Source organism: Anoplophora glabripennis, unplaced genomic scaffold (assembly GCF_000390285.2).
Source record: "Anoplophora glabripennis isolate ALB-LARVAE unplaced genomic scaffold, Agla_2.0 scaffold59, whole genome shotgun sequence".
In the NCBI taxonomy this organism is placed as follows: Eukaryota; Metazoa; Arthropoda; class Insecta; order Coleoptera; family Cerambycidae; genus Anoplophora; species Anoplophora glabripennis.
Window position 1 is genome coordinate 1,436,852 of NW_019425991.1, and position 25,123 is coordinate 1,461,974.

General features: G+C 32.5%; 2 protein-coding genes across 4 annotated transcripts in view; both read left to right on the top strand.

Moving 5' to 3' along the window:
• The first annotated feature begins 1,981 nt into the window (after positions 1–1,981).
• Positions 1,982–17,974, top strand: LOC108907164 (neo-calmodulin-like). 3 transcript variants are annotated; one of them, XM_018710729.2, is made up of 6 exons: positions 1,982–2,090; positions 13,864–14,032; positions 16,865–17,008; positions 17,083–17,295; positions 17,351–17,407; positions 17,485–17,974. In XM_018710729.2, the coding sequence occupies exons 1-6, from the start codon at positions 2,088–2,090 to the stop codon at positions 17,559–17,561; spliced, it is 663 nt and encodes a 220-aa protein (XP_018566245.1). In that variant the 5' UTR covers positions 1,982–2,087; the 3' UTR covers positions 17,562–17,974. The 3 variants fall into 3 exon arrangements, with proteins under 3 accessions (XP_018566245.1, XP_018566228.1, XP_018566237.1); XM_018710712.1 differs by lacking the exon at positions 1,982–2,090 and adding an exon at positions 7,873–7,983; XM_018710721.1 differs by lacking the exon at positions 1,982–2,090 and adding an exon at positions 13,285–13,407.
• A 140-nt stretch (positions 17,975–18,114) lies between these two features.
• LOC108906408 (neprilysin-1) overlaps positions 18,115–25,123 on the top strand; it is a 13,624-nt gene continuing 6,615 nt past the window's right edge. Inside the window, exons 1-4 of the mRNA XM_018709645.1 lie at positions 18,115–18,236; positions 23,122–23,283; positions 23,342–23,622; positions 23,679–23,948. Of these exons, the coding sequence (XP_018565161.1) occupies positions 18,140–18,236; positions 23,122–23,283; positions 23,342–23,622; positions 23,679–23,948 (810 nt within the window). The 5' untranslated portion in view covers positions 18,115–18,139. The remainder of the gene's footprint in view (positions 18,237–23,121; positions 23,284–23,341; positions 23,623–23,678; positions 23,949–25,123) is intronic.

The window sequence follows — 25,123 nt, forward strand, 5'->3', positions numbered from 1 at the left end:
TATTCAATAGCCTAGCCTTGTGCGTACAGTTAAAACATTATAGATCACTGGTTATTTTGATGCGATGTAAATTTACCCTATACAAGTAAAGTAAGCATTAGAGTGGGCCGAAAATTCGCTTTTTTGAATTTTTATTATTAATACCGAAAATATTGTTCATTAATCATAAAAAAAAATTATGCGAAAGGAAAAAAAATTATTATGATATCTTAGGCTCGCCAAATTTCGTCAAGTTTAAAGTGTCAGAATTTTTTTTTGTACTAGTCTTTATAGGAAATTTAATTCTCTACAAAAAGGACCTTAAAGGAAATCTGTCGAATTAATAATTTCTGAGATAATGGCAATTTTAGTAGAAAAACTGACGTTTTTCACAATATTTATGATTTTTATGGATAAATAGTGATTGTTTAAAGATCTATTTTATAAGAAATGCAATTCTTTACAAAACAGGTCCTTAGGAGAAATCATGTCAAATTAATAGGTAACGGCAATTTTAGTAGAAAAATTGATATTTTTCACAATATTTATATTTTTTATGAATAGTGATTGTTTAAAGATCTGTTTTATAAGAATTGCAATTCTCTACAAAAAAGGTCCTTAGGAGAAATCATGTCAAATTAATAGTTTTTTAGATCATGGTAATTTTAGTAGAAAAATTGATATTTTTCACAATATTTATATTTTTTATGAATAAATAGTGATTGTTTAAAGATCTGTTTTATAAGAAATGCATTTCTCTACAAAAAAGGTCCTTAGGAGAAATCATGTCAAATTAATGGTTTTTGAGGTAATGGCAATTTTAGTAGAAAAATGTATATTTTTCATAATATTTATGTTTTTTATGAATAAATAGTGATTGTTTAAAGATCTGTTTTATAATAAATGTAATTCTCTACAAAAAAGATCCTTAGGGGAAATCATGTCAAATTAATAGTTTTTTAGATAATGGTAATTTTAGTAGAAAAATTGATATTTTTCACAATATTTATGTTTTTTATGGATAAATAGTCAATGTTTAAAAATCTATTTTATAAGAATTAACTACCATAAGTTTCATAAAAATCGGTTATAAGTGAGGATAGTTTTCTAAATTACCCTTAACAGAAATTTTTTGAATTTTTTTATTCCTTTAAATTATCAAGCAAATAATATTATTTTTTAATGAATTAGACTTTTTTGAAAAGAGAATGTCTACTTTTCTTTCGAAATCTGCGTAGTTTAGTCAGAAACAATTATTTTTTAAATATAATGTATGGCTCAGAGCAGTAACTTTTTTCAGTAACATTTTCACATAGTAGGCATCTTTCATGGTGACAGATTCGTTGTAATGTTAATAATGATTGTCATTTTCGCGTGCTATCGTTTAAATTCTTACGTTTCTTAGTTGTGATCTTTGTACTTGACTTTGCATTTCTCTCGATTTTTTTACAACCATGAACCATCATGAGCAGACGCTCTTGCACTCGCATTAGGATTACCTTTAAAAAAAATCCTAAAATTACTTCGTCTAAATCATGCCTACGCCTTCTTGGTCGGCCAAATTCACGATATAACATCGAAGCAAAGTCAAGCACAAAGATCACAACTAAAAACGTAAGAATTTAAATGATAGCACGCGAAAATGACAATCATTAGTATCATTACAACGAAACTGTCACCATGAAAGGTGCCTACTATGTGAAAATGTTAAAAATAAGGTACTGTTCTAAGCCATACATTATTTTTAAAAAAATTATTTCTGACTAAACTACGCAGAATTCGAAAAAAAAAGTAGGACCAATGTTTGTAGGAACTTTTTTTACTACTTTTGGCTCTACTTTCACCTCCTTAAATTTTTCCAAACACCCTGTATATATATTTTCCGTTTGCCATGAGATATCAGCCCTAAAAGCTTGCGGTGACGTCGCTGTAGACTTAGTAGGTACATTTAAAATTGACATGTTAGATAACGACCCAAACTTTGTTTCCAGATCTCTCTGAACTGTTCCCAAAACTTTTGAAAAGTGGCTAAGTTTGAGGGCAAGTTGTTCTCCGCGGTGAACAATTTCTTTTCCAGCTCTCCACTTGTGAGCCAGCTGAAGGACTTGATGGTAAGCCACCCCTTTTTCAATCACTCCATCAAAGTGTACATACCTCGAAAAAAAAATTTTCTTCGCTTTTTCGACAGTACTAACCACATATTATAGTGATTCCTCCGAACACCCCGTATTGTGCATCCCATTTTTAACTTTTGAGAGAAAATTTTCACGTTGAAATAGATTTTTCGCGCAGAAGAATTATTACGTGGACAACAGTTGGCTAGTGTCTAATTATTAAAAAGGGAGTGTTCTGTGATTTCTAAAAATGTTGACTTTGCCATTCTTACCATTAAAAATGAAACAGCTGCAGCCGTTTCCTTTTCAAATTTAAAAAAGGAATGTAGTTGGCGTTGGTTAAAAACACATGAACTGCTAAACAGTATTTGATGGCATTGTTGTATGTAGATGGCTATGGAGAAAAAGAAGTACCTATAAATGTACCCAAAAATTTAATGTTTTACTTTTCTTTAAAATATATCATCAAATATTACATATTTATTTACTTATTGACATTGTAATCAATATTCTACCGACAATAGATAACATTTGCAGTAATATTTAAGAACATTTTTTATGCAGGGTGTCCGCAAATTTCACCGACAACGTTTGACTGCATATTCACGAGGATAAATAAATACGAAAAAAAAGTTAAATAAAAAGTTTTGGTTTTTGAGTTGCAGGCCTTCAAAGTAATCAAAAATAAAACTAATTTAATTAATAACTTCATAATCCTTTTGCCGATCGCGTTAAAATTTGGCACATTTATTTGGACTATTACAGCGTATTATTTCTTAAAGCTTTAGTCAAATCGACATACTGGGTGATAGTTTTCTCCGATTGCCTCTCCCTTTTAGCGGTCAAAACTTTTAGTGGTCGTATTTTTTTAAAACTGGCAGCTACATTGAAAATGTCGTTTTATTTAAAAAAATTTTGTCCCTTTAGAAAATCGCCTACAGAACGCCATTCTTGAGAAAAATGGCATTACTTGCAGGTCTGTGCATTTCGGTTTGCGTTGCAGTGTAACGGATTTAAAACTTTGAGTTGAGTAGGCGATGAAAACAAGATGTTGATTGCTGTCAAGTATTCCAGTGACCATCATTCGAGTTATCAATTAGTTTTTTAAATCATTCGAGTACTCAAAATCAGTAATCGGTTATTGAAATAACTCGTTTTTTCCCAACACTAAGCAAAACAGCTAAATTCGTGTGAAAATCTATATAGTTCGGTAATATGATATGTTTATATTCACTTCGCTGACTATATGATTAGTTTTTATCCATACCAACGATATACAACACAACAATGTTACCAAATTCTGTTTGACTGCGCATTTGTCATTTGTTGTTATCATGGCTAACTACGTCGCTTCCTTTTTAATTAGGGAAAAATAAGAGGCTATAACTTTGTTACTTATCGATATGAATACAAAAAATTATAAAGGTATGTTTGGAAACCGCAAAATATCCTTTTTTAGCAAAGTACTAATCAACTGTGTAACAAAAATATAACTTTGTTCTGTGAATCTGGATTCTACAAAAACTAAATATAATGTTTATCGGATTTTGGAATCTGCGTAAAATTTGCTTCGAGTGATGTAGGCATTAGGCCTAATATTTATAAAAATAAATCAAGGGAAGAAATAATTCAACCGTTTCACTATCCAATTGAGTATGCTATGCATTTTTTGAAATCGATATATCAAGCACGTCAACGGTACACTTAATTGAATGAAAAAATGATTTATAATCGAATTATACAGGGTGTCCCAAAACTATGGAAACCCCAGAATAACTCGGAAGTAAAGGGCTATACGGAAAAACGTTTCATACAAAACTTTCAGGGCTATTGAATTCGACCTTTGCACTGACTTTTCTCTTTAATTGTAACTTCTACCTTGACTTGAAGGTCATTTCAATGGGATCATTTTTTGAAATAGGAATAACTACATACGATGATTGCTGATCATAAACTCAAAGTTATTTTATTGATAGGTCAGACTTTTGATAGATATACGAGTTTTTACAACAAAGTTAATGTGTAACAAACTTATTTTGCCTGTCAGAAACTAGGCTGTGACTCAAGGTTAAGTATGTTCTTTAATAATATGCTTACATTTTGATTTCAGAAATTTATTAAGCATAAAATCGACGGTAATTTTTTTATATAAGATGAGGAATTTAAATTGGCCAAAGGTTATGGTTAATGAAGTTCAAGGACAAGGTTGTGGCCATAATTAGGATCAATGTTCACAACAATTAAGGTCAAAGTTCACAACGAAGGTCATGATTTGAAGGTAAAATTTACCGCATATTAAATTTCTTGTACTAAATTAGAGGCATCGTCGCAAGGTCATGGTCAAAGTCATATTGGGACGTAAAATTTTCCGCTCTTTCCAATGGCGTGATAAAAAGTAGGGGTTCCCATTTGAAAAAATGACCTTGACCTTGAAACGACCTTCAAGGTCAAGGACAAGGTCAAATTCAACGTGATAATTGAATAGCCCGGAAAAAATCCTTAAACTTTTGTATGAAACGTTTTCACGTATAGCCCTTTACTTCCGAGTTATTCTGGGGTTTCCATACTTTTGGGATACCCTGATAAAAAAAAAACAATTAAAAAAATATCTGTACGATATACATAATTTGAAAAAACATATAAATTGGGGCATAACTGAAAAACCGGAAGTTATACAAAAATATCGTGTACGCCACTGGATTGTAATCGATGTTTATGGAGCAATAAACCAGCTTCTTAATTTTAAGACTATGACGATTCGAGAAAAGAAAACGGTTCAACCGATTGATTTCAAAATTTCTTACGGGCATCTATTGAGCTAAAAAAAAACTACAAACAATAGTACTTTTCGCAATATTTAGAAAGTAGTCGTTGATTATCCAAAATAGCAGAAAAAGTAATTTATTTACTTATTAGCATTAACATTTACATTTATAGTGATAGACATTTCGTTTTTTTGTTTTATCACATTTAACTTCCTTTCCGTTAATAACAACCCTTGTAGCATTTCTTCCCCTTTTTTTCGGAACGCATAACATCTGCTGAAGTTTGTGAAGAATTTACACAAATCACAGATGTCTCTTCTTGTAAGGAACAGCTATATTTTCCTTGTATTTTCCTTGCCTTTTCTTCGTATGGGGCGCCGTTTTGATGCAAAAAAAAATAAAACATCTTAACGCGTATTTTTTATTTTTTTAATACATTACCTAGTAGGCTACTGTCAACATTTGTCTGTTAAATACGAATATTTTTAAGAAATGTCAAATTAGCGTTTCGTCATTATTAATTTATTAAACTTTTAGTTTGCTATAACATTAGTGTTAATAAGTAATTAATTTTTCTTTTATCGAAAAGAATGGAAATTTTTACAAATGCGGAATTGTCAGACATGTATTTTGTCCATGGTCGAAGTAATGGAAATGGTTGTATCCAGGACGTAGGGTACCTCATCACACAATATTTGCTCGTCTTCATCAACGTTTGCGCAAAAATGGTTCATTTAAGAAACAAACGGTTGACTGTGAGAACCCTCGAGAAGTACGAACTGTGCAACTAGAAGAAGCAGTTCTCGAGTTAATTGCGGAGTCACCTGAAACAAGTACTCGAAAAATTGCCAACATATTGAATGTAAGCAACTTCACTGTATTTAAAATTCTTAAAGAACAGCAATTGTATCCGTTTCATATTGAACGTGTGCAAGCTCTACTACCTAGAGACTTTTTTCCGCGCCTATTTTTTTGCCAATGGATTAATCATCAAATCGCTCAAATTCCTAATTTTTTAAATGCCGTTTTGTTTACTGACGAGGCTACTTTTGGACGACAGTGTATACGAAATTTCCATAACAATCACTTATGGGCTGAGGAAAACCCCCATGGAATCTTTGAAGCTCATTTTCAGCATCAGTTTTCCGTAAATGTATGGCTTGGGGTAATTGATGATCATTTAATCGGTCCATATTTCCTCCCACAACGACTAACAGGCGAATCTTATCTTAATTTCCTACAGGAAGAGTTACCTGTTCTTCTTGAAGAAATTCCTCTACAGCTGAGACAACACCTATGGTACATGCATGATGGTGCACCAGCCCATTTTAGCATTAATGTACGTAATCACTTAGACACAGTATATCCAAATCGTTGGATAGGTAGGGGAGGTACGGAACATTGGCCTGCTCGATCGCCGGATTTAAATCCTCTTGATTTTTGCATTTGGGGTTTTCTTAAGTCATTAGTTTATTCCACTCCCGTTGAAAATGTTGATGACCTGAGGAATCGAATTATAGTCGGCTGTGAGACAATAAGAAATATACCAGGAATATTTGCGCGAATACGACAATCAATGAGGCGAAGAGTTGAATCTTGTGTCACGTCTGAGGGAGGTCATTTTGAACATTTGTTGTAGCTTTGCGCCTTTTCAAAATTTTATTAGTGTTATTTTCTGTTATTGTTCTGGTTTAATGTTATTGTATTAGATAGTTCTTGATAATGTATTAAAGAAATAAAAAATACGCGTTAAGATGTTTTATTTTTTTGCATCAAAACGGCGCCCCATACGAAGAAAAGGCAAGAGAGATTTTTTGTCACAAATTGAACGAGGAATTCAAAAATGATTTTTAATTTGTAATATCTCAGTGGCGTACCATTTTTTTCTTTAAAAAAATTGAGATTATTACCCGTACGCGCGCCAATGATGAACATAAAATTCTTAATTGCGTGTCAAAAAATGCGCAATAACTACCTCTTAAAACCCACCAAATTTCATTTGCACATCTCGACCGGTTTCAGAGCAATAAATTAAATCGTCAGTTTTTAAGAAAAACTTTGACACCCCGTATCTCGGAAAACGAATCATTTGCGGACATACGTTTATAAGCAAACTGCCATTATTTTCTCATGTAGAATCACCCCCTGAAATTTGTCGCACTTATTTACTAACACCCTGTATATCAAAATAGATAAAAATTCAAAGATTCGATCTGGTTTTTCGGGGGTTTCTCTTGTTCCTTAATATGTACTTATCGAAAAAATGTATATTATCAAACTTGTAGAGGATATTTGTACAAACAGTTTAATACTTTTGTTCTTTCTCTAGGGTAATAATTGAGGGTTTAAAAATTTAATTCAAGTTAAAAAAAACAAATTGAAGCTGAGGAATCAGACATTCATTAAGCCAGAAAAAAATTTCTGTGCCCATAGACAGCTTTGAAAAAAAATAGTAAAATTTTTTCGTTGCATTATTTCTTTTGATTTCAAAACTAGAATATTCAAGCTTCAAAATGCTTCTTGTTTTCCTGAATACGACCCTTAAACACGAAGTTGCAGCGTTTCAAAAATCCTTAAAAAAAAATGGTAAATTTTTATGTTGTCTTAATGTTTTTGCTGAGTGTAGTTTAGATGAATTTTCATGTTCTATGATTGTTTTGATAAAAGTGCGATTTCTTGTCCGCAAAAAGCATTAACCATTCTTTTTCCGTATCTTCGAAAACAAGAAAACAGTGTCGAATTTGTCCCATCCTATACAACGGCATAATTTCGATGTCGGCTTTTCCTGCGGTTTCATGACATCCTGGGTTTTTAATCACCCGTTACACAACCGATCCGACTACACTACGTCGTTAACAAGCGACGAGATGATCTTGCGGACCCAGATACGTGGATCCGAACACGAACAGCCCATCCCTAACCAGAAAATACGTAAAACGCATTAAAAAATCACTGGGGGGAAGGGAATTATCTTTTTTTTTACTTGCCCGTAATAGTATAAAATGATGCATGTATTTGCCTAGTTAGTCAATGTAATAAGTGCCTCGCAGCAAACCGCTTCCACAATGGTCATAAAGCAAATGTTCTCCGCTTTCTGCCCCATCAGGAGCTGCTATAACGTCAATGTAAGTTTTCCTTGTACCATTTTCAATTGTTTCTCGAACTGCGCTCGTTTTTTTCCGGTTATTCTAAGGCGGTTTGATCTACGACTTGTGTGCGACTTAGAAACGGGTGTTTTGTTTTTTAATCGACATTCAGTTTTTCTCCTTTCAAAGCTAACTTAGTTTTTTATCCCTGTACATATCGTAATGTAATTATAATATTTTTTTGTGTATTTACGGTTAATAAACTTGTCACAAAAATTGAAGGATAAAAAAATCCTAAAGTTTTAAATGAAATTAAATTGAAGCTTGGAGCTTCTAGTTTCAAGATCTGAAAGTCAAAAATTTGTATCGTTTACCACCTTTAAAAAATCATACGAAATCCAGCGAAAAAAAATTTTTCTAAATCGTCCAGAAAATCTAAACAGGGTTCTGAAGACTACAAAATATTCTCTATAAGACGTTTTTTGAAAGAAAAATTGCCGATGCAGGAAAATTGATTAAAAAAATAATTAATAGCGTATTTAAGGGTTTTCACTAAACTTGAGATAACTTTACAAATAATGAATAGACTGAGGATGTTTTCATTTTTTTATCCTAAAAGCATCCCAAAGAAACCCTCGAGAGTTCAAACCGCTGCAATTTTTCTTCCATTGTGATCCGAATAATTGAAATTGACCCTTTTGCTAAAATTCAATTAAAGGATAAATTTTGCATTTTTAATTTTTTGTGAAATTATATATTTTTCTTTTTTCTTAACATGTCTAAATAATTTTTTGATTGAGTCACTTTTTTAAAATCATATTAACCATGGAAGGATTAAGTTAATTTTCAAAGTTTCGTTGATTGGAAAAATGCAAACAAATACCATTTTTTGGGGAAAATAATCATATTAAAAATTCGAAAAAACATTATTACATATATTATTAAATTTGGCGCAACCTGTATAGGTGCAGCAACAAGATCATCTCTCTTCCTCTAATATCTAGCTAACTACAAACGCTAAAACAGTAGTTATTTGAAAAAACAGTTATTAAAAGAGGTTGTTTACTAAAATGCACTTCAAAAAAAAAAATCTAATTGATATATGATGCGTAATAATTCATTTATTATTGCTGTCTCATACAACTTGGGATTTTACCTAGGAGTGTCCTGGCATATCTCGTAACAAATTTACGTTGTCAACATCCCAAATTAGTCACTTTATCAACTTACTTAAAGCCGACAATAAACGTAGTCCATACAAAACTATTTCTACATCATTATACTGCTTTTCCTGATTATACAATATCGATATATGTATATTTACAGCATTTAAAGTGTGATTTTACTAACAAACAGGAAAACTACATAGTATTTTGAAGGAAAAAACATCTAGGCATTATTATTTTGTAATAATTTTCGAAAGACTGTTCTTTTTCCAACCGTCCAAAACTGTGACATTTTTTGACTGTCGGAAGTCTCTAAAGTTGACATTTTCCTTACTGAGAAAAAAATGATATCTTAGCAACAAAATTATTCACTTTTAATCCTAGGAGCTAACTTTAATCCTTAGATTAATGTTAATCAAGTTTCAATTTATAAATAATTACAATATATTTTATATAATTTATTTACTTATTAGCATGAACATTTACATTTATAGTAATAAATCGTTTTTTGTTTTATCACATTTAACTTCCTTTCCCTTAATAACAACCCTTGTAGCATTGTTGCCATCATTTTCGGAACGCATAACATCTGCCGAAGCTTGTGAAGAAATGCTTCGAAATGTGCGCGAACGTTTCGAACAAAATCTTTATTCTTGTATGGAAGCGGGCGGTCATCAGTTTGAACATTTAATCAACTAAGTAATAAGTAAGCAACTAAACATAATTTAAATTTTGAAATGTAAATTTTTTTCAAAGTATTGGGCGGAATTATAAAATTTAAAGTCTGTTGTATAGAGAATTGTAAGAACTTTCAAATAAAATATTACTCAACCCCCAATGCCATTTAAATATTTTGGGGTGATGCTTACCCTTGCTTGGGGGTGAAAGTGGCGTAGTCAAAAATACCAGCAAAGAATCTCCCCCTTTAATCTAAAATCGACGGGTCTGAGCGTTTTTCTACAATCTTGACCCAGTTCCTGAGAATGGCTCTGTTTCGTGTTCATTTGGCCACTCTGTCTAACAACATGTAAAAGGTAAAGCGATATTACCTTAATCATTAAATATTCTTTATCGGAAACCCCAGTAAAAAATTCTTCAATATGTGCTCTTTCCAATACTGCAGCTTTTTTTTTTGCTTTGTATCCTCTCATTCCTCTCGATTCACTCTTCAAATAAGCAGTAAGGTTGTTATATTTTCCAATATCGATATTTTTGTAGACCTTTATAGTAGCCTTCAACATCGAATACTTCGACCACAGATGAAATTGCATATTTTTTCTTCAAATTTAAAAAGGCGATAGCATGACTTCTTTCTTCATTTATTGTCATTACTCTCCGTTTTTCCCTCCATTCGTTAAATTCGACGAATACTTTTTCGTAATGTTCCTTGGATTTCGCTGGCGATAAATGGAAAATTGCTTCTTGAGCTTCTTCAAAATCAACCACAGGAAGGCAATTACTTTCTTGCATTTTTACCAAATCCAGGTAGAACTATTTATTAAATAATTGATAATAAACAACGTACCATAGCAGCCAGTAGGTATAACAAAACCTACCACGTTTCATTGAGTACTATATAGGGTTTCTGATATCTCTGGGCCTATTTCTTTTCTCGGGTCTCGAGAATTCTCGACTAGGAATTCCCGGGAATTCTCGAATTCTCGAGAAATTTCTAAAACTTAAAAAAGTCATAATTTTGGTATTGCAATGCGAAATATAAACATGCTATTATACTTAACAATCATCATTAACATTTATTATTTATTCAGTATTTTTATTAATTACTTATGTTTCTACTTCTACTAACAAAACTAAATTAAACTTTGAGTTTCTTCTTAAAAACCTTTAACTTGTTTTTTTATTAAACACTTTCAATATACTTATGTTTATTTCAATGTTTTTGAATCGTAGTTTTCTTCCAATAATAATTATTAATAATCATTAATCATGCAGTCTTTTAATTAAATAAATAGTAAATAAGGAATTTAACCGAAGAAATCTTAAAAAAAAAAAAGCTTTAATTTAAAGATACAGAAGCGTTCTTCCTATTAATTTATCACTTCAACATTAGGTATCTGCTTATAATAAAATTTCTACACAGACTTATAACTAGGTACAGGGTGATTCACTATATTTTGACCCCCCTTTAACTTTTTTGTTTTAAGAGTTATAAAAAAATGTGAAATACAAAAGTTGCACGATTTTTTATGAAATTTTCGAATATGATAGTAGAAAAACAAATGAAGTTCAAACAAAATGGCCGCGGATGTTAACTTTGTTAATTTAAATGGAACACCCTGTATATTTTTACATATTTGGATAGAACGTTCCTTGTCGAGCATAGTCATATAGGGTTTGTTGGGTCCATCTCTAATAATAGGCGAGATAATATTAAAAAACGAAATGATGTTTTTTTATTAAGAAAATAAGACATCTTGTAATTGTTAGACCTCTTTCAGGCATTTCTGCCTTTTTTCCAATTACGTAAGGATTTAGATTTAGTTGTAATATATTTTGACATATCGGACATTGATATAGTCCAAAATGCGTATAGGTATTTTAAGTAAATCTCACTAATTAGACCGTGTGAGGCCAATTACTCATGGACAATCTTATATATGGTAGGTCGTGACAGTGACAGGTAGTAATGTCATGATAACATTGTTATTGTTTGACAGTTTGTATTAGTATTTAATTAAAATGGGTTACACAGAAGTAGAAAATTGAAATATTATTAGGAATTAAAATAAACTATGGAGAATATCTTAACTACTCTATCTTAATTCCTATAATATTTAAATTTTCTACTTCTGTGTAACCCATTTTAAATAAATAATAATACAAACTGTCAAACAATAACAATGTTGTCATAATATTACCTGTCACTGTCACGGCCTACCATATAACATTGTCCATGAGTAAATAAGCCCCTCACGGACTAATTAGTGCGATTTAGTTAAAATACTTATACCCATTTTGGACTATATCAATGTTCGATATGTCAAAATATATTGCAAATAAATCTAAATCCTTACGTAATTGGAAAAAAGGCAGAAATGCCTGAAAGAGGTCTAATAATTACAAGATGTCTTATTTTCTTAATAAAAAAACATCATTTCGTTTTTTGATATTATCTCTCAGAGATGGACCCAACAAACCCTATATGACTATGCTCGACAAGAAACGTTCTATCCAAATGTGTAAAAATATACAGGGTGTTCCATTTAAATTAACAAAGTTAACATCCGCCGCCATTTTGTTTGAACTTCATTTGTTTTTCTACTATCATTTTCGAAAACTTTACAAAAAATCGTGCAACTTTTGTATTTCAAATTTTTTTATAACTCTTAAAACAAAAAAGTTAAAGGGGGGTCAAAATATAATGAATCACCCTGTACATTAAAAAAAAAAGAATCATCAAAGTAAACTAAAGCCATAAAAACTAAAAATAAATAAATCATGAGCTGATAGAGAAACCACTTTAACCGTTCAGTTATTTGTCGAGAAACGAATTGAACACATGAACGAAACGAACTCCAGTCAAGAACGTGTTTTTTAAATTTCTCGATTTCTCGACACTTTTTTCGTCTCGAGTAAGGCCAGATTTCCCGGGAATTCTTGCTTCGGGAAGTCTCGATATAGTAAGAAATATCAAGTCGTGCGAATATTTTTTTATAAATTCCAATAACTCTAACTCCACATATGATTGTGATGTGATTATGGATAAAACGTTGTATTGAATTCGTGTTTTAATTGCTACTTTTATCCACTTAAGAATATTGAACGTTCAAGCTACGTTCTCGCGTTTAAACATTCTCGCGTGGATAAAATTATAATATTTGAATTAGCTTAAAACTTTAAAATAAAGTAACAATTTTAATGATTTTTCAACTTCGGTTTATTGCTTTTTTCGTTCGAGTGTTATTGTTTTGAACAAAGATAAGATAACTGCCGAAACAGTACGTTTCGGCAGTTATCTTTGATTTCTTGGCCTAGATCGCAGATAAAACTTAGATAAAACGATTCTATTTTCAAAAAACAAAATCGCATTTTCTGCGACAAAATCGATTGCAAATATCCTGCTGCAACACAGGCCCCATAAGAGCACCACGTGATATATAAAAAAATAGTCTCAAGTGGCTCTTGAAGTTATCTTATCGTGTAAATAAAAAACAACCGAGGATAATGCGCCTCCTAACATCAATTCACCAAGAAGTGTTCCTTCGCAAAGTCTTTGCCTAATTTCGCGTCAATTATGGGTGTGAAGCACGTTTGTTCGGATTTAGGTGCTCCAGAAGTAAGTTTTATCTTCTTCTATTAACGACTTTTTGAACTTTAATTGTTTATTTAGCTTTGTGCTCTAGTCGTGTCCTAAATAGCGTTATAATATGGTCACTCTGTATATTAGTTTAATCTGTTAACATTGCTCCTACAATGAACAATAAACAGTGCTGCAATCAGCATAAATAATTACACTCAGCGTTTTGTAATCAGCTTTTTTTTTCTAAACAAAGTTTATGTGTTACATTTCGTTGTAATGTAGTCTTTACGTAGCTAAGCCAAATGACATATTTTCTAAAAGAATTGTAGTATCTTTTAAATTTAAATGCGAAAGCTGCCCGCCGGATGCAACACTCATTACAAGTGGTGGTATACCTGGTTGCATAAGGTATTACAACATGCTGCTTCCAATTGAAAATGTATTTTTTTTTCTGGCGAAATGACAAATTGTAGATTAAATTTGTTTTTCTAGACTCGACAGACCAGTCAGGTCGAGATTCCGCAGGAAGACCCGATCTCGCCGCGATACCAGAATGGCACTGCGGAAGAGGCGCCAAAAGAGAATGGAAAACCTGCTGACTATGTCAGAAACGTCAGTCTATCAGCCAGGCATTCGGGAGTGTCCAAAAGCCAAATGAAAGGTATAAAAAATGCACAGTCCGAAAAGCCTTACTCGTCCGAAGGTCTACAATCACTACTTTTTGACATACAGGGTGTATAAATAAAAAATTCACTTTTATTCAAATATTTCTGAAGATTATTGATTGTTGACCGTTGGGCTAAAAATTTATCTAATTAAATTCGTTAAATCCACTGAATTGGTGTACAAATGTGTCAACCAATCAATGAAAAAGCCTTAGAATTTTCAACTAGTTTCAGCTTATATTTTTTTAAATGCAAAACAGCAAGTCTTATGTTCGAATAAATCGTTTTGTTCGAAATTCAATTTTACACACAATGTAACCAAAAAAAATCATTGGTGTAGAAAGAAAGTGGCAATTCGATGGTGTTTGATTTATTTGGGATGTGGTTTTCTAGTTTATTTAGAGAAAAATTTCGATTTATATTAGACAAACCAAGATATCACATATTGAAGCTACCCTGCATTATTAAACTTACCATCCCTAATATACTGGGTGTTCCAGTAACATGCGCTAAAATTTTAACCACCCATTTAATTCTACAAAAGCAACAGCTCTCATCTTTTATTATTCTGCAAAAGTTGTTGCTGTTAATAAATATAAATACGTGATTAAAATTTTGGCACTTTTTCGTGGGACACCCTGTGTATACTGAAGCAAAATAAAAGTGCTAAATAGTTGCTGTTTATTAAATACTCGTTATATCTACTGTGCTAGCGCATTATTATAATTAGAATCAAAATTAATTACTTTGGAAATTTGCTTTTAAAATACTTGGCATTTATTTATACAGGGGGTTCTATAAGACAAACTTTGACATATGATAGCTGGGTTAATTTCAAACGTTTTTTCTTATATGAACATAGGTCCGATTTGTTTTTGTTTAGAAGTTATAAACATTTTAAAATAGTTATTTACACCATAAAGGATGTAAGTATTATTTACCACTCGAGGATGATTTTGCGCCCGAGCGGAGCGAGGGCTGGCAATAGAGTCCGAGACTGGTAAATTATACTTAACTGCTGCGTGGTGTATAACATTTTATTTATTATATTTTAACGCCCATTTCGCCCTTCCACAAATAAGAAGTGGATCTTATTTGTGGAAGGGCGAAACGGGCGGTGTCTATGAGGCGCCTTCATTATAGCCATCCTTCTCTATCGCATGGATTTCTATGGCTTACTTTATCGCTCTCACGTAACTTCAGATAGACCATCGGTACTTTCCTACCCTGTATGCGCATATCATGTAGAACGAGACTCCTTCAATTGTTAAAATTGCGATATCTCAGGAATGGTGATTCTTAGAAAAAAAAGTATAAGGACCATTTTTGTAGATAACTTAAGATCTATAATTTTTGTCGGGACTACTTTTTTGATAAAACTTACAGTCTTCGAAAAAAATCCAAAAATCCTAAAATTTTGGCCTTTGACCCTGAATAACTTTTTCAGCACACATGGGATCGATGGGGACTTTTTACACTTTATTTCTAATGGTGTACCCAAGGTCTCCACTAAAATTTAACTCTGTCGGAATTTTCGTTATTTGAAATGTCTATTTTGACCGGCCTATGGTATGTCACATGCGTTTACAATTAGTTCTGTTTCTCACCTAGAAATTCTCAAAAAATATATCAAGATTAGATTGGAAATTAAAACTGAAATTTCACCTTTTTTATTCGCTATCATGCAGGTAGAAGTTACAACCAACCAGTCGGCAAAAATACCCTTTCTATTATTCCTGATAAAATTGCACAGTTTTTTAAACTAGAACATCCTGAAACATGTGCAGGCCATTGATTCCGAAGAACATCGGCAACGTTACCCTTAAAATCGTTGCAAAATTTTTAGGGAAGAATTGACAAATGTTTTACTATTTGTTCACAAAGTTTCATCCATATTTATAAATATTTACATATTTTAAAAATTGCTCCAAATATACATATGATTTTCTACTATGTTTCGACCATTGTTAATACAACATTAAACTTTTTGGATTCGAAGTTGTACCTTTATAGAAAATCGTCAAATAAACAAAAAATAAAAATTGACTTTTTTTATTTAGGGCGTACTTTCAATGTTATAGGTAAAAATATGTTGAAAAAAGGGTAATTTTTCGTTTTTTTTGTATGTTTGTTGTTCCCCTGAAATTAGCGATGGTTTTTTGGAGTAGGCTAACTAGGATTCGTATTCTACATAATATTTGGGATTTTTCTATACAACAAAATACACGTAGATGACTTCAAACACAAACGCCAAAACCTACTTTTACTGCTCTATCGCCTGGACTATATTATTTTTATTTATATGAAATTATATTTTTTTAGATGCTTGTAAAATCTAAACAAAACGAATAGGACCTATGTTCATTTGAGGAAAAATGTTTGAAATTAACCCAGCTACTACCTGTCAAACTGTCATAGAGATTGTAGAACACCCTGTATAGCCTAAAGGAACCGCCAATTTCCCAGCGTTTCATTCGTCTGTATCTCATTTCAAGGACAATCGCTGCTCGATCGATTTTCAATCATTTAACAATATTTGCTTTTCTCGTTACGTATTTTTAGTCGCAGTTTCACCAAATCCATAACGAAAAGAGAACACTTTAACGCGTCTAACTAACACTAATTCATTCCTCACACTTCCTTCACAATTAATAACAAATTTAAATACACTTTACTCGTTCGAAAAATCGCATTTATTCCTGCGACGTACTATTTGTGATATAATACTTATTTGAAGCAACCGTTTATCACTTGATCTGAAAAGCTAATTGTTGCGAAGATTCTACAACACGGAAGAGCAAAATAAAACGACTATTTTACGTTTCCAGAGTTCAGGGAGGCCTTCAGGCTCTTCGACAAAGACGGAGACGGGAGCATAACAAAGGAAGAACTAGGCAGGGTGATGAGATCCTTGGGGCAGTTCGCGCGCACCGAGGAACTCCAACAGATGCTCCAGGAGGTAGACGTAGACGGTATGCACCGCTCTGATAGATACGAACCCCAATAGGTAACCCTGTGTCACACCACGACTTAATTTCTGTTTCAGGCGATGGTAACGTAAGTTTCGAGGAGTTCGTCGACATCGCTTGGTCCGCAGGAGCTGGGTCAGACCCTGACCACATTCTGTCGAGGGAAGAAGAAGAGAAAGAGCTGAGGGACGCGTTCAGGGTCTTCGACAAGCACAACAGGGGGTATATCACGGCTTCGGACTTGAGGGCTGTGCTGCAGTGTCTCGGAGAAGATCTCTCGGAAGAAGAAAGTAAGGATTCAGTTAAAAAAAATAATATATTTGAACCTTTTTTGCTTTGTTGCAGTCGAAGACATGATAAAAGAGGTAGACGTTGACGGCGACGGTCGCATAGACTTCTACGGTAAGACAAGCCGTCCAAACGAAGCGGTGTTCCACAGGGAACAGCTTTGAACCCTCTATTAAACGCTCTTGTTTCAGAATTCGTGAACGCTTTGGGTGAGCCCGGTACAGACGACAGCTACGACGATGAGGACGAGGAAATCATCGGTTATTAAAGAAAGAGTATTCCTATGAATTTTCAGTGTCATATCCCACTTAAAATATATCATACTGGTGTTGCCAAATATCTAATTGTACCAAAAACTTAGGATAAGGCTAGCATATCTACTATTTTACGTAATTTTAAAGGCACGTGCGCAAGTGTTGAATTGGCGTTCCGCAAGGAACAATTTTGAGCCCGCTAGTAATTGTAACGCGCATTAAGGACCATTACGCGTTGAAATTATGTTTCCAGGTTACCTGATAGTAGACAACTGTTTTATGGCTGTTCGTTGTTGTTTTAAATAAAAAAATTATTATAAAAATAGTTCTAGAGTTATACAAAATGGAATTGGATTGTTACGTTTGTTTTATATTCACGCTTTGAATGTAGTGACATCTATCTAGATTGAATAAAGATATATATTTAAAGTTTAATGGCTTCTTTCTCTCTTAACCTTCCACTTCACTGGATGTGAGACTAAAAAATTTCACAATCAACTCCAATAGATTAGTCGGTTGTTTATCTTATCAATTCGAATTGTGTATGAATAGGTTTCAAAACTAAGAAAACATCAGTCAGATGGAATAAACGATGAAGATCAACATTTCGAAGACGATAGTGGTGTTATTTGCAGTTTTAAGTTGCCTGATCATTGGAAATGCCGCTGATGATGAAGTGGATGAGAGTGGTGAGTGAGATATGTCGTATTCTATCTGAAAATCACAAAAAATCACAGTTTTTTCGCAGCGGAAACTCACGCGTTATGGTAGCCTGCTAGGCATCCAGATTTGATACCCACAGAACATGATGTCTGCTGTCTACCATAACTGTAATTAAATGAATAACCTATCACATTCTGCTGCGTTTCAGATGTTTTATTGGGCCTCATGGATAGTTCACAGACCTTTCACATTGAACTAAACTAGACAGTAGTTTTGAAACAATTTGTCAGTATTTTTTGCTTGGTACTGAAGAAGTGTACATTTTTTTTTTAATTTTACTGTGATCGAAGTGCAAAATTACCCATCAATTAAGACACTACGAAGTACTCTATCGATTAAATTCATCTCAGATTTGTTGAGGTGTTATCTGAAGTGTCGACTTTGACACTTCAGTTCTATTCATATGACGCATTTTGTATGTATATTCTATAGCGATAGTAACGATAAAAATTCACGGAATGTGATAGTTTAAAATTAAAAAAAATGTTGTTATTTCAATAATGATCTTGACTGGAGAGGATGTTTTCAATAGACTAATGCAAAAAATTAAAAGGTCAATAGAATTCTCGGAATATTTCCGTGATTTTTGACAGACTGTATTTAGGTGAAAAATGGTCGTATCGGGAATTAAAAAAAAAGCATTTTGAAGCTCTAAGGTTCTAGTTTTTACTTTTTAGATCTTTCAGACGAAATATATTAGGTGCTACTAGGCCAATCATTATAGCTTTTTTTCGGGGAAAAAATACTATTAGAAGTTTCTCTGCGGAATATTGTTCAGAAACGTGTTATAAACAAAATATTAAAAAATCAACTCGAGACTAGTTGGGAAACTTTGTTAAAACAATGGTCAAAATTATGGGAAAGTGGTTTTTCGACTGGCGTAAAAAAACTGTTATTCATAGAGGAAAAAAAGGTTTATTCAAAAAAGGTAGGTATTAAATAAATCTGTAAAATAAGACAAGTCCGATTAAATTCCGATAATTTGTTTATGCACAAGAGCTCAAAAATGGTCGAAATTGTCCGCTATTTTCAATTGCTAATAATTAATGCAATTTTCATCGCAGACACTTGTAATTCAGGATTTTTTAAGCTTTTTACACCCTTAATAAGTGGTAAAAATTTCAGCCCGAAAGCTCCATTGTTAAGCGCGTATGCTCCGCCTCGCTCTCCCCACTCGTTCGCTAGACCAAGTAATAGAACGCATCGCCGCTATCTTCTTTTTCGAAATTAAATAGTTGAATTCACCTTAATGTTAATGTAGGACATGAAAATATAGCTCTTATTGTATACTCTCTCCAAATTTCGGCTCTTAATATGAATAATTAAGGTCACTGCGATTAAATAAATAAAAACAATTATCTCAGCTTCTAATCAACTTACAACAACGATTTTTTTTTTAAATTCGAAGAAAACTAAAGTAAAGAGGTTACTATTTTATTTTATAATAATTACCTACCTTAATAATTTAATAAATATTAAAATTTTTACAGTCAATTTTAAACAAATTAAATTTGAAAAACTAAATTCTCGGTGAATGTCTATGTCAATACAACTATTTAGGTACAAAAACAACTAATGATCAAAACCCTACAACGCCTGTGAGCTTGGGAAAAATGAATTGAAAATAGCATCTTCTTAGATAACTAATTCCGCCAACGCCAAACCAATGAAGCTTTCGAGCTGAAATTTTTACCATTTATTAAGGGTGTAAAAAGCCTAAAAAATCCTGAATTACAAGTGTTTGCTATGAAAATTGCATTAATTATTAGCAATTGAAAAAAACGGCAATTTTCGACCATTTTTGAGCTCTTGTGCATAAACAAATTATCGGAATTTAATCGGACTTTTTTCATTTTATAGGCTTATTTAATACCTACCTTTTTTGTATAAACCTCTTTTCGCTATGAATAATAGCTTTTTTACGTGGGTCAAAAAACCACTTTTCCATAACTTTGACCACTGTTAAAACAAAGTTTCCCAACTAGCCTCGAGCTGATTTTTTTATATTTTATTTATAACAGGTTTCCGAACAATATTCCGCAGAGAAACTTCTAATAATATTTTTTTCCCGAAACAGGCTCTTTCATGTCTATAATGACTGGGCTATACGGTTATCATGCAATTCTAATAGCGCGACAAAAAAAAATGTTACAATTTTTTTTTATTTGTTGTGACATTTTAAATGGGACGCCCGTGATTACAAATTTTGAAAATTTATATCTGGAAAGTACTCGGAAAGACAAACCTTAACCCTAATTCAGAAAACAGCCCTTATACCCTTATAGTTTTGCTGTAAATAAGGGTTAACTTTAACGGGCTATAACTCCGAAAATAATGGGCGGATCATCAGTTTTTTTTTAAATACTCGTCTTTCCGAGTACTTTCAAACCATATTTTAAAATAAAAAAAAATTTGAAAAAAACATTAAATTATTGCAATTTTTTATAAGCATGAAAATTGCGAAAATGTTTAAACAATCACCACGGCTCACCTAATAGTCCGATTTGAATTTTTCAAAAAGCATTTTAAAGTTTGAGAGCTCTTCTTTTTGTGGTGAAATTTTCAAGTATTCAAAGGCTTTAGATTTATAGAAATTTGATTTTGAAAATTTTTTAATTTAAAAAAAATTAAACAATTATTATGTAAAAACTATCGAACCGAATTGCATCATATTTGGTGTGATGATTCTATACACTAAGAAGTTTAATTGGGAAAAGTATGAAGGTACTAGGTATTATACAAGTGTCTGAAAAAAACTGACAAATAAACTACCATTTTTTGCAATTTTTTAAATGATTTTTCCGATTTTTTGCAATAGCAATAATTATTTTTTCGAATTGCGTCTAACTCTGTCTTGTTCAAAATTTAATTACAAAACCTTTTTTCTTCTTCCATTTTTGTCTAAAATGAATAGTTGCTAAGTTGTCGAAGAGAAATGCAAGAAAAAATGAACTTCTTTGCTATTTTTTTATACTTTTTTGCAATAACAATTAAGCACACGTTTTTTTTTATTTGCATAGAAAAATTATCATTTCTGATGTTATTTAGAGAGCAAAAATCTCCGATCATATGCGTTTTACCCAAGTATACCCTTTTTAAAACAGATAGCGCCTGGACTATAATGTTAAATATGACTTTTACAGTTTGGTATACTAGGCCAGGAAAATAAGCTAGGAAATGACCATTTCGCGACTTTTTGTCTCGGCAAGCTGAATTTATCACTATTCAAGCTAAATATTATGTACAATAACATATTAGTTTCCACAGTCATAAAAATGGGGGGAAGATTGTTTACAGGGTGGTTAATTGTATAATTTTTACGTATATTCAAGTTTTTCGCTTATAACTTTTTTACGTTCATTTCCACGAGAAACCAGTAAAGTACTTTTGTTTTCGTCTTCAAAAGTCCTACAAAACTAGCCCTCGAGCGTAAAATAATATTGATTAGATCAAAAGTTATAAACAGAAGAAGTTTATTTATGACTTTTGAATTAAACATTTATAAATTGCGTTATTATTACCAGAACGTTTTGACACCGCATCTTCTCATTGCTTGTCACTGTCTAATAGCTCACACGAAATCTGGAATCGGTTAGTTGAATAGTTTACAAGTTATGACTCTATAAACAAATTAACTAATTATTAGTCTGGACGATCCCGAGGATCTTCCACAATCGCGTTGATTTTTTCCAGGTAGATTTCATAATAATACATTGATATCTATCATTTTTTTTTTAATTTCAAATTTGCAACTTGGAATTTTTTTTATTTTTTAGCCCGAATAAATTTAATTAAAAGTTGATGAACAGAAGTATAGAACGAAAAAGCCGAATCGTGCTGGAAACAATTGGATTTTGTTTTATTCAACACTCAAAAGGTTATTAAAAAAAAACAAAAATAACTTCGAAAAATTTCAAAAATTTTTTCCAATTTTTTTTTCTTTTTTTCATCAATTTAAACGTTACTTTCGGTAAAAATGTGATAAAACCTCAAAAAAATTTTTTTTTTCATTTTAATCATGATTATAAAATGTTTAAACTCAAAAAACGTGATCCTTTAATTTTTTTCAAAAGTTTGACTGTTTGAAACAAAGAAACTGTTCGCTACATCGAGATGAAACTTCACAGGGTTCTTCTGAGTATATCGAACTGTAAAAGTCATGCTTAACATTAGTCATTTCGTGAATATTTCTAATGTAGTCGTCAATTTTCTAAAAAATGTTTTTCCTGTTTTTCAAAATTCGTGTAAAAGATGAAAAAAATTGTTTTCCGAAAAGTTGCGGCAGCATGTTGTGGGTTTATTCCAGTTTTCGAAACTGCCATTCAATTTTCTGCACTACCATTTGTCGCCGATATATCGATATTGAAGACAAAAGGATCCTTTTCCATTAAAAGTCCGATATTTCGGTGAAAAATGATCGTATCGAAATTTAAAAAAAATTAAATTGAAGCTGAGTAAACAAGCTATCTAGTCCATGCAACGGCTTAGCTGAAAAATTTCCAATTCCGCGAACTCCGAAAATAAAAAAAGAAAATTTGTAATTTTTTTTTTGTCTCGATATTTCTTAGAATTGCATGATAACCGTAACTCCTAAAACATTTCAACCGAAAGATCTAAAAACTGGAATCTTAGAGCTTCAAAATGCTCTTTTTTTAATTCGCGATACGACCATTTTTCGCCTAAATACAGTCTGTTAAAAATCACGGAAAAATTGTACACTTTAATTTTTACATTAGTGTAGATAAGTATTGGGCACCTCAGGGATCGCTACGGAACCCGTTCCAATGCATCAACCATTACACCAACTCAATTTTTTACATTTAAGAATTCGTCACCGTTTTTCTCTTACAGAAATACCCGAACTCCAGTACATGAACAGAAGCGTAGACCCCTGTGACGATTTCTACGAGTACGTCTGTGGTAACTTTCCAACCGTACACCCCCTACCCAGTGACACCCTCGTGATAGACCAATTCAGCCTCCTAGAAAATTCCCTAGTCGAGCTTGCAACTGGTAACGACAATCGCAAACTGCGGTCTTCAAAATCTAACTCCTTCTTCTGTGTTCGCAGCCATTTTATCTTCGAACGATGCTGTAGAAGATCCCGTGGCCTTGAAGAAGGCTAGAGGTGCGTACAAGGCTTGTATAGACGTCGACTACGTCGACAGCCTCGTAGATCCCGAGGTGACAATAGTTGTGGATGAAGGTGGATTCCCCCTGGTGGAAAACTCGAGTTCGACTGTTTTTGGTTGGAACGAAATAGGAGAAGCTGTGGGGAAATATGGGGTTCCCATGATATTCACCATAGAAACCTTTGCCGACTTAACAAACGCCTCCAAGAACATGATTCGTGTAAGATTTTATTGAAAATTACAACGCACATCGAGAATTTCTTCTACTTCTTTCAGATATACTCAGACAATGTATCCAATCCTACACTCTTCAGGCCGTACACCGAGCTATCCTATGAAGAAGTCCTAGAGAAAGGTTTCCTTTCCTTGGAGTTCCAGACCACCACGACGACAGGACGTTCGGTTGTACTAAAACCTTTCGACATATTCCTTAGGACGATCGCTTTCAAGGTCAGAAACGCCCTGGGAAGCTTCCTGTCTGATGAAGAGGTCATCGAGAACATCAATGTTATGGCGAATTTCATGAGAGGAGTTTATCAAGGAGGGGTAAGCGTGGGCGTAAGAATCTAACGGTGCCAGTTCGTATCCTTGGGGTATAGCTTTACTGACAATGAGTTCTTCTGTGTAAAATCTGCGCCTTATATAGATGGGTATCTACAAAATCTCCACTTGAGTAGTGTTGTTAGAAAGAGATTAGCAGAAATTCGAGTAGGACATGTCTATAAATATATTGATTTGGATAAGATTATACAGATTTGATTTCTTTGGGTTCTAAACATATTTTCATATCTCAGGCGTAGAAAAAAACAAAATACGACTTAATAATTATTTTCATATCTTGAACACGAAATGGTACTTCTGTGTTCAAGAAGTTAAATATCCTTTGGAGAACGTAAAAGTATTTCGCTTTCGAGATGCAAACAATATTTTTTCGAAAACTGTAATAAAATAAGACAATTGTGTTACATAGAACAATTTAATTTATATTTGAGATCGTTTGAACCGTGTTTGAATCAAGACGATTTAAGCGCGGTGACTATCATAATAGTCAGTACATAGACCAGGGGCGATAATTTTTGAAGCCAAAAAAAATTATATTAGGATGAAACCCATTGGAAAAGAAAGAGAATATAACAGAAATGAAAGGAAAATAATTTACGGGAGATCTGAGGTCGGGAAGGGGTAGGGGGTGAGTTTTTAAGGGTAAAAAACGGTTTCCCTTGATTTCCAGAAAAACTACAAGTCTTATGGAAAAAAGTTAAATGACAAAGTTGTAGGTAATAAAAAGATCTACAACTTTTGTATTTACACTTTTTTCACATAACCTCAAAATTTACTCCAAAATATCTGCTTTTTTAAAAACGTCGGTGGGCTTTTTCTCCGTTGAAATCTCTACTTTCTGATGGTGTAAAAAAATATACATTACTATGGTAAGTTTTCTCAGGAAATGCAAAGAAACGAAAGAAGATTCTACAACTTTCTCAAAATATTGTAGATGTCTTATTAAATATTAACTTTATTAACTTATTTGGTTGTTAATTATAATAGTATATTTCGACTTGTAATTTTTTTGTTTATCAATGTAACATGGAATCTTACGTTTTTCGAGTAATTAAAGTGTAAATTTTAATAAATAGCTCAAAATTGTACATAATGATTAGAAAAAAAATTTCGGATTCTAGTTCGTTTCTTTGCATTTCCTGAGAAAACTTACCATAGTA